Source organism: Gymnodraco acuticeps, unplaced genomic scaffold (assembly GCF_902827175.1).
Source record: "Gymnodraco acuticeps unplaced genomic scaffold, fGymAcu1.1, whole genome shotgun sequence".
Classification (NCBI taxonomy): Eukaryota; Metazoa; Chordata; class Actinopteri; order Perciformes; family Bathydraconidae; genus Gymnodraco; species Gymnodraco acuticeps.
In genome coordinates this window covers 1,097,016-1,112,537 of record NW_022991628.1, presented here as the reverse complement: position 1 = coordinate 1,112,537, position 15,522 = coordinate 1,097,016, and the positions used below count along the sequence as shown (strand labels likewise).

Genomic DNA, 15,522 nt, shown 5'->3' with positions numbered 1-15,522 from the left:
GATTTTATGTTATAGTTGTTGAGCCTACTTATTTTAGTAAAGGATCTTTAGTGTTATTACGCTTTACTCATCTGTGCATTTTAGGACAACACAGCTAACTATCGAAACAGAAATAATGAATAATAAATGAGTCAGCCTGAAACTGGAACTCAAAAAGGAGTTTCAAAATGAACCTGGGGACTTTTATTACAGAAACGTATGACTAGTTTCTCTTGTCGTGACATGAGTGATTAACACTTCATACTTTAGTTGTGCAAACTTGTCCTCTTTTATATGCAATTATTACACTTCAATTCAAGCCAACAGATGAGACAGTATTGTTCTTGACAGGTGTGGGAAAGAAGAACTTAAAGGAATACTTACACAACAACAGAAAAACATTATTAACAAACTCTCACAAACGGATAATGCAAGTCTTATTTATAAAGTTGAACGATCACTACTTTCCAAACATGCATTTTTGATTAACCTCACGATTTCAAACACTTCTACATAAACATACTGTACCTATGCTTGTGAAGGTGCACTACTTGTAGTTGTGAGAGTATTTCCCCTTGTATTGGGTAATTGATATACAAATATTAAATTGGGGGATGAAGTATTCCTTCATTCCTTTGAATTATGAAGTATAAACGCCTTTCTTTTCTGCCAGTTTGTACTTCTACAGTACTGCATTCCAGAGGAAAACGTTGTACCTTTTTCTTTACTACATTTATTAAACATCTACTAGGCACTAAGAGTTAGATTTAATATGTATTATTAACCAGAGACATTAATTGTAATACTAAAATGACACTTTGTTACTAATTATTTGATATTTTTAAGTTAACGAAAGCCCAGTTAAGAACCTTTACTTTGACTGAGTATGTTTATATTGTGAGATTGCTTCTTTTACTAAGGTTAATTATTTGAAGACATCTTCCACCAGTGTAGGCCTTTAATGGAGGACTATACTCTGACCTTCTTCTTGTTGTGGGACAATGTCTCGTGTCAGCGTGTGTCTGTGCTTGTGTGGGAAGCACATGATCTTCATGATGTTCACAGACCACAAGCATGATATACTGCTGCACCTTCAGGGTAGGGAAGTCTAAGTCTGGCTTGTTTTGGAGCTACACATCTTCAACACTTGGCCCCTGTTCCCCTGCGGCGATGATTGTTGACAGGCAGGTGGGTGGATCAGCAGAAAAACAAACATTGCCACAGGCTCTGCCACTCTGTACCTGTCTCTGACTGACTGACTGCAGTTCCCTTTAGGCTCGGGTCAGATACCCTCTCTCAACCTTTCAGACACCTCTCCTTTTCTCGACGCAGCCATGAGGACCACTATGCTCGCTGTGTCATGGTGACGTTGTGCGTGATGATGGTGGACGCAGACGTGAAGCCACAGAAAGATTTCAACCTGCAGAGGGTAAGAGATCACACTTCTCTCATGTTTGTTTTTCAGTAGTATTGTGTTTGAACCAGTAGGATTATGATAAAAAAGTATCTGCTCTCATTAGTTAGTATTTATCAAGTTTCTCCATTGACGAGGGAACGCTGTGTTCTGTGTGTGTTTGCATAAGAAAGAGTGAGTTTTTTGAGAGAGTGAGAACATGTCCACATGTGTGTGTAGTCAATGTTTGAGAACAGCTAACCAGTTGGCGGCCAAAACAAACCAAGTACAAAGCCTCAGTACAAAGAACAAAGTGTCATGATTAATTCATTTGTGAATCCTTGGCCTTCTGGTTTCCTCAGGTTGAGAGAGGTCAGTATGACTTTCCCCAGGGTAAACACATCATGAGAAATGTCTTCTTCATTTATTTCCTGTTGGTATTCATCCCAGAAGCATTTAAAAGAACCCTATGATGGATACTATATGTACGTTAAAGGGTTCATTGCCAATGTGTGGGTAGTGGTACATGTAAGATTCAACAGTCACACCTCCATCCAGTCATTGTTTTAAAGGCTCTAATGTGGACATAAGGAAATGCTGTGGTTAGAGGAAATGTTTTCAACATTTACCAATACATCTCACTTGTTTTCCTACTGGGGCTTTCATGCTAAAATAAACCAAATACATACAAAAAAATAAATAAATGATCAATTAATAACAGCTGGAAAATGGTGCATGTGATATATAGAATTTAGTTTTCCCAATGCCCATGTTTGGTGACGGTGTGTGTTGCTGACTAGAAGAAAAAAGTTGCAATGCACGAAGAAATGCGAATGGATAAGTCTAGATATATTTGGGGTTTGTCTTACTTACAACAAAACTTTTATTATTAAAGAACATCAATTGGAAAACTGAGGTTCTCTCTTGGAGGTTCTATAAAGAACTTTAATACAATATGGAGCCCGTTTTTTATCTTTGATATTATGCCTAACAGATCAGATGACTGAGTCCTTTTGGTTCATATTATTCTTATTGTAAGAATATTTTGCTTACAGTTTTCCCTTATTATTATTATCAATATATTTTTATTTAGAATTATTTTTATTTATTTTTGTGTGCTTAATTTAGTTTTTACCTGAGGTGGAGCGGGTGTGGGATGTTTAAAATAGAAAACGATAGTTACGTATGTAACTACGGTTCTATGAATACTGGATGACCGCCAGAGGCGGTGCTTTAGCACTGGATGTCTTCTGTCTCGCGCATGCGCAGGTCGAATATGTATATCAACAAAGTCACGTGTGACCTCGTATGACCCCGGAAGGCATAATTCCGGTGCCGTCAACGAGTTCAGTCCTATGGAATCTTCTCGCAGAAACACGAAATTCCGAGTGACCAAGAACTCTGGCGGTCATCCAGTATTCATAGAACCGTAGTTACATACGTAACTATCGTTCTATTTCATCCTTACAGACCGCCAGAGGCGGTGCTTTAGCACTGGATGACCTATACCAACAGAGTCACGAGGAAGTCTGAATACTCACCTAAGGATGGCCTAGGCGGACTCTGCAGGAGGACCACACCCAGCGGGTGAGGGGCGGCAACATTCACGCTGTAGTATCTGGCGAATGTGCTTGGAGATGCCCATGTGGCCGCAGCACATATGTCCTCCAGGGGCAAACCTCTCAAGGTCGCCCATGACGTGGAGACACTCCTGGTAAGTGGCACTTTACTCTGGGTGGCAAGAGACGGTCATTAGCCCTGTATGCCTGGGCAATACGTCCACGATCCAGGGATAAGCGCTGTTTTGAGAGCGCACGGCCCCTTCTAGGACCACCGTAACACAGAAAGAGCTGTTCAGACTGACGCATGCCTGCGGTAGTCTGGACATAAGCTGAGAGCCACCTCGGTTCTGCCTGTAACAAGGGTTCAAAGGGAGGCAAGCATAGAGCATCCAGCACCAAGGGCAGATCCCATGTAGGGGCCCTTGGGATGTTCGCGGGGCGAAGTCTCAGTGCTCCCCTTAAAAAGAGGGATACCAGCCTATGGCTCCCCACTGTGCTGTTGTCAACCCTTGCATGTTGAGCTGATATAGCAGCCACATACACCCTGACGGTAGCGGGACACCGGCCGTCATCCAGGAGGGACTGCAGGAACTCAAGGGTAGTAGGCACCGAGCAATGTACTGGGTCCTCATTTCGCCCTTGGCACCAGTCAGAGAACAGTTTCCACCTGTTTTCGTACTGTTTACGAGTAGATGGTGCCCTAGCATTGAGAATAGTCCTCCTGACAGGCTCTATGCAGTCGCTCAGCAGTGGGTCGAGCCCTCCAGTGGCCAGACCCACAGCTGGAGGCGGCAGGGGTCGGGGTGCCATATCCGACCCTCCAGCTGAGACAAGAGGTCCTTCCTGTTGGGGAGACGCCAAGATGTCCCGCAACAGAGTCTGTGCAGCAGGGAGAACCAAGTCCTGGCTGGCCAGAAGGGGGCCACCAGAAGAAGCCTGTGGCCCTGATGAAGCACTCTGAGGAGTGTTGGTAGGATCAGAGGGAGGGGTGGATAGGCATAGAGAAGACACCCTGGCCATGAATGAGCCAGGGCGTCCATCAAGGAGAACCACAGGAGGCAGTGGGTCGACATCTTCGAGGCAAAGAGATCTACCTCTGCCCTGCCGAAGAGACCCCAGATGTTGGCCACCACCTCTGGATGAAGCCGCCACTCCCCTGGTGGAGGCTTGTGACGGGAGAGGGAGTCTGCAACTTGGTTCTGCTCTCCGGGCAGATACATTGACCGTAGGCTGGCCAGGCAAGGAGCTGCCCAGGTCAGGAGAGTCTGGGACACCTCTAGCAAGCGTGCAGATTTGGTGCCCCCTTGGTGGTTTATATGATTATTGTAACTCCTTATTATCAGGGTGTACCAAGAAGTCAGTCAAGTCGCTTCAGCTGATTCAAAATGCTGCAGCTCGTGTACTAACCAGAGTTAGTACACGTATTTTCCATCTTCTCCACCCTCTTGGACCCTCCAAAAGCTCCTCCCCCCTCCTCACTTCTGTCAAGCGACTTTGTTACCCACTTTGAAAAAAAGGTTGATGATATTCGCTCTTCTTTTTCTGACTCACCTTTACTCACCGCTGGGTCACCAGACCCTCCTTCCACCAACACACTTACCTTTTCCCCTCTCTCTCCAAGTGAGGTTCTTACCCTCATTACCTCTGCCCGCCCTACCACCTGTCCTCTGGACCCTATCCCTTGAAACCTCCTTCAGACTATCGCTCCTGATATTCTACCGTTTCTCACCCATTTCATCAACACTTCTCTAACTTCTGGTCACTTTCCAAACAGTCTCAGGAGGCAAGAGTAAACCCTCTCCTAAAGAAACCCACTCTCAACCCGTCTGATGTTATAAACTACAGGCCTGTCTCTCTCCTCCCGTTCCTGTCTAAATCACTTGAACGCGCTGTCTTTAAACAACTCTCCTGTTATCTCAATCAGAACAACCTTCTGGATCCGCACCAGTCTGGTTTCAAGGCAGGTCACTCCACAGAAACTGCTCTCATTGCTGTCACGGAGGAACTGCACACTGCCAAAACTGCATCCCTCTCCTCTGTCATCATCCTGTTGGACCTGTCTGCTGCATTCGACACGGTGAATCATCAGATCCTCCTTCGCACTCTCCAAAACTTGGAGTTTCAGGCTCTGCACTTTCCCTCCTCACCTCATACCTGAAAGACCGTACCTACAGGGTGACTTGGAGAGGGTCTGAGTCCGACCCTTGTCAATTAACTACGGGGGTCCCTCAGGGCTCTGTTCTTGGTCCCCTCCTCTTCTCCCTGTACACAAACTTGCTCGGATCAGTCATTAGCCCGCATGGTTTTTCTTACCACTGCTACGCTGACGACACCCAATTTAATTCTGTCCTTTCCCCGCTCAGAGACCCAGGTCGTTGCACGCATCTCTGCTTGTCTAGCTGACATCTCTCAGTGGATGTCTGCTCACCACCTCAAGCTCAACCTTGACAAGACTGAGCTGCTCTTCCTCCCGGGAAAGATTGTCCCACTCTTGACCTAACAATCAACATCGGCACCTCATTGTTTCCCCGACTCAGACTGCAAGGAATCTGGGTGTGACCCTATAGATAACAACCTGTCCTTCACTGCAAACATCGCTGCTACAACCCGTTGCTGCAGATAACGCTTTACAACATCAGGAAGATACGTCCCCAGCTGACTCAGAAAGCGACTCAGGTTCTGGTCCAGGCTCTCGTCATCTCACGCCTAGACTACTGCAACTCCCTCCTGGCTGGTCTACCTGCATGTGCCATCCGACCTCTGCAGCTCATCCAGAATGCAGCGGCTCGTCTGGTCTTCAACCTTCCTAAATTCTCCCACACCACTCCGCTCCTCCGCTCCCTTCACTGGCTTCCGGTAACTGCTAGAATCCACTTCAAGACACTGGTACTTGCTTACCATGCTGCGAATGGATCTGGCCCTTCCTACATCCAGGACATGGTTAAACCGTACACCCCAGCGCGTGCACTACGCTCTGCATCAGCCAAACGACTCGTTGCGCCCTCGCTGCGAGGGGACCCAAGTTCCCATCGGCGAAACACGTGGGTTTGCTGTCCTGGCTCCAAGATGGTGGAATGAGCTCCCCATTGACATCAGGACGGCAGATAGCTTGCACATCTTCCGGCGCAAACTGAAAACTCATCTCTTTCGACTCCACTTCGAGCGTTAGAACTATTAACGAAGCACTTTTATACTAATAAAGGACTGGCTTACCTAAAGCCAGTTGAGTAGCACTTGAAATGTTTGGCTCTATGAAACCTGATGTACTTATATGATTCTGTTTTCTTCAAGGTTGTGTCTTCCTGGTCGAATGTACTTATTGTAAGTCGCTTTAGATAAAAGCGTCAGCTAAATGCAAGGTAATGTAATGTAATGTAGGAAAAGGGACCACATTACTCCTGTTCTGGCTGCCTTACACTGGCTCCCTATAGAACACAGGATATAATTTAAAATTCTTCTTCTCGCCTACAAAGCCCTTAATGGGCAGGCGCCATCTTACCTTAAAGAACTCATTATACCTACTGTCCTACTAGGGCAGGGGTCTGCAACCTTTTTGACCAAAAGAGCCATTTTGCTCCTTTTTCCAAAACATTTTTTTGTCTGGAGCTGCAAAACATATTTCATAGTTTTTTATTGTTATATCAGACAAAAACTACAGTTTTTTTGCATTTATTAGGCTATTTATTACATGATAAAACTGTTAACCTCTAATAAGAAACAAATAACTCTTATAAGGAGAATTAAAAATAATTCACAGGCCTACTTTAAAATAAATTAAACACAGCACTTGGGGAGTCCTCTGCACATTTGAAGGAAAAAAAAATATTATTAAAATGGGCCCACTTTGAAATAAATAAAACATATAGCTGCACCCTAAAAAGAGTTAAAGGTAGGGTAAGTAAGAATGGAGAAACCAGCTCGAGTGTGCTAGAATTTGAAAGTCCACAACCGGAAAAAATATGCCTCTTCCCTCAGACTTTCTTACAGAGTCCCTCCTCCAACACACACAAACATGACCAATGAGGGCACGAGATAAGTTTGTGCACAGATGGAAGGCTGACAGGCAGGTAGGCCATCCAGTTATTTTAGCCGGGCCGGCTAAAATGATTGGTCGTGCTTTTTACAGCGCTACGGCTTCCAGAGATTAATTTTTGTTGTATTTATTGTCAAAGCATTTAATATATTCATTGCTATCGGGACGTTAAGAGCATTCCATGGAATATAACAAAAAATGTTTTCTGAAATAAATTATACCCCATTGAATTATGACTGAAGATCGTCAGCTGTCTTCCTCTCCCTTGTTGTTCCTCGATACGTAAAGGCTGCACCACCGTTGACAACTTCTCTCTACATATCAAACATACCGGTAAACCAGCATCGTTTGCTGTGAAAGCATATAACTCTGTCCACACAGAATTAAATCCTGTGTTCCTCCGGTACTTTTCTTTGATTATCCATAGTTCGCTCATCGAGCCGGGGGTCAGATTATTCGCCTCCAAGAAAAGGCACTCGCGCGGGACCGTAGCAGGATGTGACGCATATTTTAGTTGACCTAATTAAAACCGTTTTGTTTTTTATTTATGTGTCACAGTATCACCTCAAAATACAAGATACGAAACATTTTCAACCATGCAACAAATATAAATAGTCCTACAAATACTTTATTTTATTTCCTTCTTATTCTTGTTTAAGCTCAAGGGAGCCAGAGCAGAGGGCTTAAAGGGCCGCATGCGGCCCGTGGGCCACGGGTTGCCGACCCCTGTACTAGGGCATTGCATTCCAAGAATGCAGGGTTGTGGTTGTTCCTAGAGTCTCTAAAAGTACAATGGGAGCCAGAGCCTTTTCTTATCAAGCTCCACATTTGTGGAATCAGCTTCCAGTTTGTGTTCGGGCGGCAGACACCCTATCCGTTTTTAAGAGTGCGCTTAAGACCTTCCTTTTTGATAAAGCTTATAGTTAGGGCTGATTAGATTAAGCCCCTAGTTTGCTGATATAGGCTTAGTTTGTCGGGGGACATCTTACTTCTTCCTTCTCTCTGTCTATACCTGTGTACTCTCATGTTCCGATTAACCCAGCTTCCCCAAATGTTTTTCTTTTTGGTGTCTATATACGCTGGGATCCGGAGTCATGGATGATCCTGCGGTCCTGTGTCCTGCATCGCGAGCCCTGGATCTTGAGTCGTGGCTGTGGTCCTGGATCATAGGTCCTGGATGGATATCCTCGTGGATTAATCTTCCTATTATACACACATGCATTTCCAAAAATGTGGACTACCTATGTTGCAAATGTATTATCTTTTCAATTTACACACGGCATCTATTGCACGTCTGTCCGTCCTGGGAGAGGGATCCCTCCTCTGTTGCTCTCCCTGAGGTTTCTCCCATTTTCCCTTTAAACTGTGGGTTTTTCTCCGGAAGTTTTTTCCTTGTACGATGTGAGGGTCTAAGGACAGAGGGTGTCGTATTGTCATACTGATATTCTGTACAAACTGTGAAGTCCACTGAGACAAATGTAACATTTGTGATATTGGGCTATATAAATAAACATTGATTGATTGATACACCGTTGTAGTGTTGTCCGAGCGAACAAGCACATGCCTCCGCCTTAGGTATGGCAGGAAGTGCTAGGTGCACAGCTCGTAGCTCTAGCACATTGATATGTTCTGTGCCGTCCAGAGCAGACCACTGCCCGCGCACGGGCTGTCCTGTTTTGCCACACCGCACCCCATCCCGAGAGGCTGGCATCCGTCGTAACAGTCTCTCTGCGGAAAGGGACGGAGCCCATGGCCACGCCCCTCGACATATACGACCTCTCCCTCCATGGGGATAGAGTGGAGAGGCACTGTTGTGACACCCTGATTTTTCTGTGCCTGTGCAACTTGGGGTCTAAGTGGAGGCGGTTCAGCCATCTCTGCAGGGGGCGCAGTGACAACAAGCCCAAGGGAATGACAGTTGAGGCAGCTGTCAGCATGCCCAAGAGGCGGAGAAAAAGGATATATGCCAGAGACCTGCCCCTTTTGAAGAGGGAAGAAGCTGGAGGATGTCGTCCAGGCGCTGAGCAGATGGACAGGCCCGCATAGTGACTGTGTACAGAGTCACCCCAATGAAGGTTAGGCTCTGAGAGGGGTTCAGACAACTCTTCTCCATGTTCACCTTGAGGCCTAGCCGGGCGACATGAGAGAGAAGGAGAGCCGTGTCCTGGGTCGACTGCAACCGGGATGGTGCACAGATTAGCCAGTCGTCTAAATGTGGCAGAATCTTCATACCCTGAGACTGCAGGGGTGAGAGGGCTGCCGCGACACACCTGGTGAACACCCTTGGGGAGAGGGAGAGTCCGAATGGGAGCACCCTGAACTGGAAATGACGGCCTGTGAAGGCAAAGCGAAGAAACTGCCTGTGATGAGGCACAATAGGCACATGAAAATAAGCGTCCTTTAAATCGACGGACGTGAACCGCCTGGCAACGGTACGAAGAACGTCCGCTGTGCTCAGCATATGGAATGGTAAGATCTTTAGGAACTTGTTGAGTCCCCTCAGATCGAGGTTGGGAGAAGTCCACCTCCTTTCTTCCTTACCAGGAAGTAGGTCGAGTAGAAGCCCCGGGCTTTGAGATGGGTCCACAGGCTCGATTGCACCCTTGGCAAGGAGGACTGACAGCTCCTGGTTTAGGGCGATTTATTTTGCCGGATCGCTTATGGTGGTCATTTGACCCGGCTGAAGGCTGGGGGCCGCCGTCGGAACTGAAGCTTGTACCCCTGGGTTAAGGTGGAAACCACCCAGGGGTCTGAAGCTTGAGCTACCCAGTAGTTGAGCTGCTGCTGGGAGAAATAACCGACAGCCGGCCCCAGACCCTCAGTACCTTGCCCCCCGGCCTCTGGAGGCTCTGGGGGGGCGACGGTTAGGCACCGATACGAGGCTCCCTGGCGGGCACCGGGGTGAGCCGGTGGACGGGAGTGGCCTCGGGAGGCAGACGCGGAAACTCTAGGCCTACCGGGGGGGGGGGGGGGCATGTCTCTGCGAAGAGCTGAGAACTGATGCCTGGTCTGACTAGCTTGGACAGTCCGTTCGAGCACCTGTACGGCAGCTGAACCGAACAGTTCCCCCGGCTCCACTGGGAGAGCACGGAGAGTCCTCCTACATGCCTCTGATAAGGGTGACTGTGCCAGCCAAACCTGGCGACGAGTCTGGAGGAGAGTGGACATCAGGCGCCCAAGCTCTTAGACATCAGAGCAAACGCCTGTAATGAGGCGTCACTGAGGCTGGTAGCGGAAGCGCTAAGAGCCTCCTGCTGCAGGGAAGCTGAGAGGGCGAGCATGAGGTGAGAGAGGGAATTGCCTATACGGCCCATGCGTGCCGCTGCATCGTAAGCCTTAGTGAGCAGGTCATCAGTGACCCGACATTGGGGTCGAGGGCACCTGGCCTCCGACCTCAGAGCTTCGTCAGGGGAAACTATGGGGAAGCAATGGTAGGCTCAACAGCCGGCATGGTCAAGGCCGACCTTTGCCGCATCCTGCATGGCTGCTAGGGCTCGGCCATCGGACGTAAGACGGGAAAGAGTCTTAGTGTCCCTCCAGCATGCATGTAACTCCCTCAATACTCACAAGAGGGAGGAACTGCAAGGGTGGCGGGTGCCAAAGTGCGCCTGAAGAACGCACTGGCAGGCGCTGTTTCGGGCTGCTGTACATCCAGCTGCTGGCGAGCCAGTGCCATGCGGATGACGGTACCATGGAGCCGACATCCGCCCCCTCCGAGGATGCATGAGCTGAGGTACAGGAGCCAGGCCCAGAAGCATGGGACGGGCCCTCTCCTTCATACTCATTAAATTGAGTGGCTGAAGCTGCCATCGAGAACACATCGTCATCTGGAATCAGTTCAGCCATGGGTGGACTGGGTGCAGCGGCGTGCTCTGTACGGACACCAGAATGGAGAGCCAAGAGGAGTGACTTCATCTGGGAAGGCTCAGTAGTGAGTAGGTCCACCCTAGAGGACAGCCTATCAGGCTTAGTCCTCTTTTTGGGCGGGGCACCCGCAGCCTCTGCTGCCCGACGCCTAGGACGGGTAGGTTGGGATGTAGTCGACTGTGCAGGGGGAAGGCCACCCTCAGTCAGTAGTTCAACCTCGGCTAGTCTAGCAGCTCTTACGCACGAGGCATGATGGTGCAATTCATGCACGGTCCTCCGAAAGGCCCTCCCTCAGATGCTCGAGGCCAAGACAAGAGGGGCAAAGGTCATGGCCATCCTCTGGTTGCAGAGAAGCCATACAGGTGTTACAGCCGTTAAACATAGCGCCAAGGGGAGCACTCAGCTGACTGTAAATAACTGGCCAGGAAACAAACTCCACATGGAGGGGAGTGAGCACAATAGTTAGCGTGAGTGTGAGCACTCTGCTAACTGGGGTGAGAAAATTAGTGGTCAGTTAGTGGTATATATGCTGTGAGAGGAGAGCGGGAATACTCTCTCCACTAGCGCCGTAGCGAGTTAGCCTGAGCGAGAGCACTCTGCTAACTGGAGATGGAAGGTATTAAACAAACTGTGTGTAGTGAGAGGGAGCGGAAACACTCTTCACTAGCGCTGTAGAGTTAGCTTTGAGCGAGAGCACTCAGCTAACTGGAGGATGGAACAGAAACCAACTGTGTGCAGGGAGAGGGGAGCGGAAACACTCTCTTCACTAGCGCTGTAGCAAGTTAGCTTTGAGCGAGAGCACTCAGCTAACTGGAGGATGGAACGGAACCAATTGTGCGCCGTGAGAGGGGGCGAAGACACTCTTTCAATAGCGCCGTAACAGTTATCTTGAACGGGAGCACTCAACTAGCTGGACGATAACAGTAAGGAACCAAATGTATGTAGTGAGAGGAGGGCGGAGACGCTCTCTTCACTAGCGCAGTAACAGTTAGCTTGAACGGGAGCACTCAACTAACTGGATGATAGAATCAGGTAAGGAACCAAATGTAGGCCTATGTAGTGAGAGGAGGGCAGAGACGCTCTCTTCACTAGCGCAGTAACAAATTAGCGAGAACCCTCGGCTAATTTGTACACAATTATCTCATTAGTTTGAGAATATATAGCACAATCAGCAATAAATGGTAGCGATCTCACCGGCTGACGTGCAGGAGCGTCCGCTCTTTACCGGTCCGGAGCTCCTAGGGTCCGAGCGGTGAACACCGCGGTCCCCTCCCTTCTGTAAAATTATATTTTGTACTTTGAATGCCCAAAAATATATGGGAAAAAATAAAGAACATCAAGTATTACCCCCAAATACCGAAATAGTTTTATTTGTCTTAAACGTACATGTTGGTCAATAAACTAATAAGAACTTAGATGAGCTTTAGAGTTGCATTGTCTGATATGTACCTCCATTAATAGGGCTTTCTTAATCTGGCAGAGCTGGTGTTATGGCTGCAGGATTTGGCACCACCCTGTCATTTCTGCCAGGATGGTCATAATCTCACCGCAATCACAGCAGTATTGGTTTGTCCCCTTGAGTTCAAGTAAATGCAAAGCAATTCACTCTGAGCCCATCAGGTGAATCTGGCAGAGTTGGTGTTATGGCTGCCTGATTTGGCACCCATCAAAATCTTTCAAACTAACACCTAGTCTTGTGTGCCTGTTTGTGTTCAGTTTGCAGGGAGATGGTATCGGTTAGGCCTGGCCTACGATTCTCCGAGTTTTGTCCCCTTCAGGAGCAAACTGAGGGCCTCCATGGGCGTTGTCACAGCGATGCCAAACGGCAACGTTAACCTCACCATGTGGGAACTCACGTGAGTCTGTATTCAAATATAAATACGTGTCAAAGAAGAGAGGATTTAAAATAAAAAGTAGACACATTGTGTTTCCTCTGTGTGCCTCAGACCTTTAGGTTGTGTGATTCAGGTGTATAACTATGAGAGGACCAATGTAGCCGGACAGTTCTCCTACTTCAGCACACGTAAGTCTCTGACTCATCTTCACATCCTGTACAACAAGGATGTTAAGCATGATCTTTGATCTAGCTTTTAGTTACAATGTCAATATTTGGCCGCATTAGAACAACGTTTGATTTTGAACCATGCGGGCAAACAAACTCAAACAATCGCGTGGATAAAAGCTGCATTGCCAACGCAAGGGATGTGACTATTATTTCAGTCAATGTGCATTTTAATTTAACGATACAAGCAATACATGAAAGTAGGCAGCAGTGAAGCTGTGGGTGCAGACAAATCTAACATTAGGTTTATTTTGATAGCTTTTTGTAAGAGAGGAAGCTCAAGGATGAACATGATTGGAACATGTATTGAACATGTGATTATAGAATGAGCAGGACTACCGTTAGGCTCCATATGGGTGCTCTTAAACAGATTTAATATAGGGTGCAGGAAGTATATACGTTTGTATCGTTTTTAATACATTTTGTTTTGTGTATATGATGCACTCATGCACCTTTTATGAATGTAATTGTTTGTTTGTGTTCACATATTTTTAAAATGTTTTTATTTTAGGGCATAAACTGTATAATGCAAAAAGAAAATGTATAACTTTTTAAAGATGTATTTGCAGTATTGTTGTAATATGGTTTGGTACAGTACATATATAACATAAATAGACACTCTTTGTTGGATGTCACTTATACAATGTCCAATACTTAATCACAAAAGTCAAGTCATCCAATATTGTAGGTTATTATTTTACAGATTTAACTATTATTCTTGACATAGCATTATAATGTCACCCTCATGGATTTCTATTCATCCTCATACTTCTTACTGTAGGTTAAGGTTATTTTTACTACATGACAGGTGACAGCATTACTGTGAAGCACTTTGTGAATTATATTTCTGTGAAAGGTGCTTTAATAAATAAACGTTTTATTATTAGTCCCTCATCTGTGCTGTGTGTACTTTCAGGCCATAACATGGTGAAGGACATCACAGTGGTTGACACAAACTACAGTGAATACGCTGTGGTTCTCAAACACAAGGTTTTTAACAGGGAGTACACGCAGGTGGCGCTTTACGGTGAGACACACAAACACAGATACACATTATTTCCATCACATGTGAGCTGCAGAGCAAACACCATCTTTCTGTGTCTCTGTTTGCAGGTCGCGCTCAAACGGCCAGAGTTGATGTCCTTCAGAAGTTTAAAGCCTTCGCCTTGTCCCAGCATTTCCCCAAAGAGTCTATTCTGACTCCACCTCCAGCAGGTAAGGTATAGGGAACACACACATACACATATTAATACAGTTTATTCACATCCACACAAATATGAAAGGATAATTAAATGACCATAAATGTTTTCTGGCCAACAGAAAATTGCCCGTCATCAAGATCTGGTTAGGTGAGTTGTTTTCTTTTCTTTAAATGACCTAAACCATGTCCTACAACAGGTTTTTGAATGGTTCCTGCACATCAAATATTCAGTCAAAATGAGTTTCTGTTTCTCCCTGCAGGTTTCCTGAGATGATGCTGCTCCACCTCTTTGTTCGCTACTCTCAGCAGCATCTACCATGAAGTGTTGCAAAAAGCTCTATCTCAGCAAACATCCTTATTATGGCTGAAAGGATGATAATTAACATATATTTCCAATGTAATGTATACATCCAATGTAATGTATACATCATGCTCTTTATGTAGTGTTTCACATTATTTTCATACTACTGCGCTGACATTAAACAAAGGATATAAACCTCAAGGCTATTTAAAAACAAAAAAGATTTATGTTTTGTCTGTTTTTCTAATCACCAAATGTATAGTTTGTACTGTGATTGGGGAGTTTTATTGAATTACATTCTGTTAACTGGTGGTGTGTGTGTGGATGGTGTGTGTGTGTGTGGTGTGGTGTGTGGTGTGGTGTCGTGTGATGTGTGGGTGTGTGTGTGGTCGTGTGTGGTGTGTGTGTGTGTGATGTGTGTGGGTGTGTGTGTGTGTGTGTGTGTGTAGTGTGTTGTGTGGCTTGTGCTGTAAGCAGAAAGGAAGTCTACGTCTGAATGTGTCCTGCACTTTATATCTGTATGCCGTAAAAAAAAAAAGAGGTGGAGTGTGAATAATTATTCTTCCTCATACCGTTTGGTTTTGTTGTTTTTTTTGTTGTGTTCCCAGTCATCCTATATATATTTTTTCATTTTCATCTTCCAAGCAGGTTTCAGGTGGGCTTGATTTGTTTGACCTTTTGGAAGACTTTAAGAGAGCTTTTGCCAGATGTATCAGGCTTCCAATAAACTGTCCCCTTCATAATCATTATTTAAGACAGTCAAAACTAGTGTGAAAATATGCTGACCGACACAATCAGTGACATTTTAGCTGCAGACTGTTGAGTTAAAGGTACCGTAGGATACATTAAAGTACAATTCACGTGATTATGACTTAAAGCTTCTGTGTGATGCAATGTTGCTTCTGCAGTGCGTCTGTCATTTCATTCTTCATTCATTTGTTTTAGAGGCAGCTTGGTTGCATATTAAGTATGGCAATTTCCCTCTTTAATAACAATGACAATATGTCCTACTGAGGGCACAGAATACACCTAATATCAGGTTAATGTTGGCTCGACAAGCTTCCTACAAGTAACATCCATTCACCATCACTGACCTGGTTGAGCTTACATCTGGCAGAGCCATG

General features: G+C 46.1%; 1 protein-coding gene across 1 annotated transcript; it reads left to right on the top strand.

The window, feature by feature from the left end:
- The first annotated feature begins 1,313 nt into the window (after positions 1 to 1,313).
- Positions 1,314 to 14,619, top strand: ptgdsa (prostaglandin D2 synthase a). Its single transcript, XM_034198093.1, is given in 8 exon segments — positions 1,314 to 1,332; positions 1,335 to 1,408; positions 12,551 to 12,690; positions 12,781 to 12,857; positions 13,813 to 13,923; positions 14,010 to 14,111; positions 14,217 to 14,245; positions 14,358 to 14,619. Coding segments are annotated over 7 exon segments (552 nt in total). The 3' UTR covers positions 14,358 to 14,619.
- Positions 14,620 to 15,522: the final 903 nt, after the last annotated feature.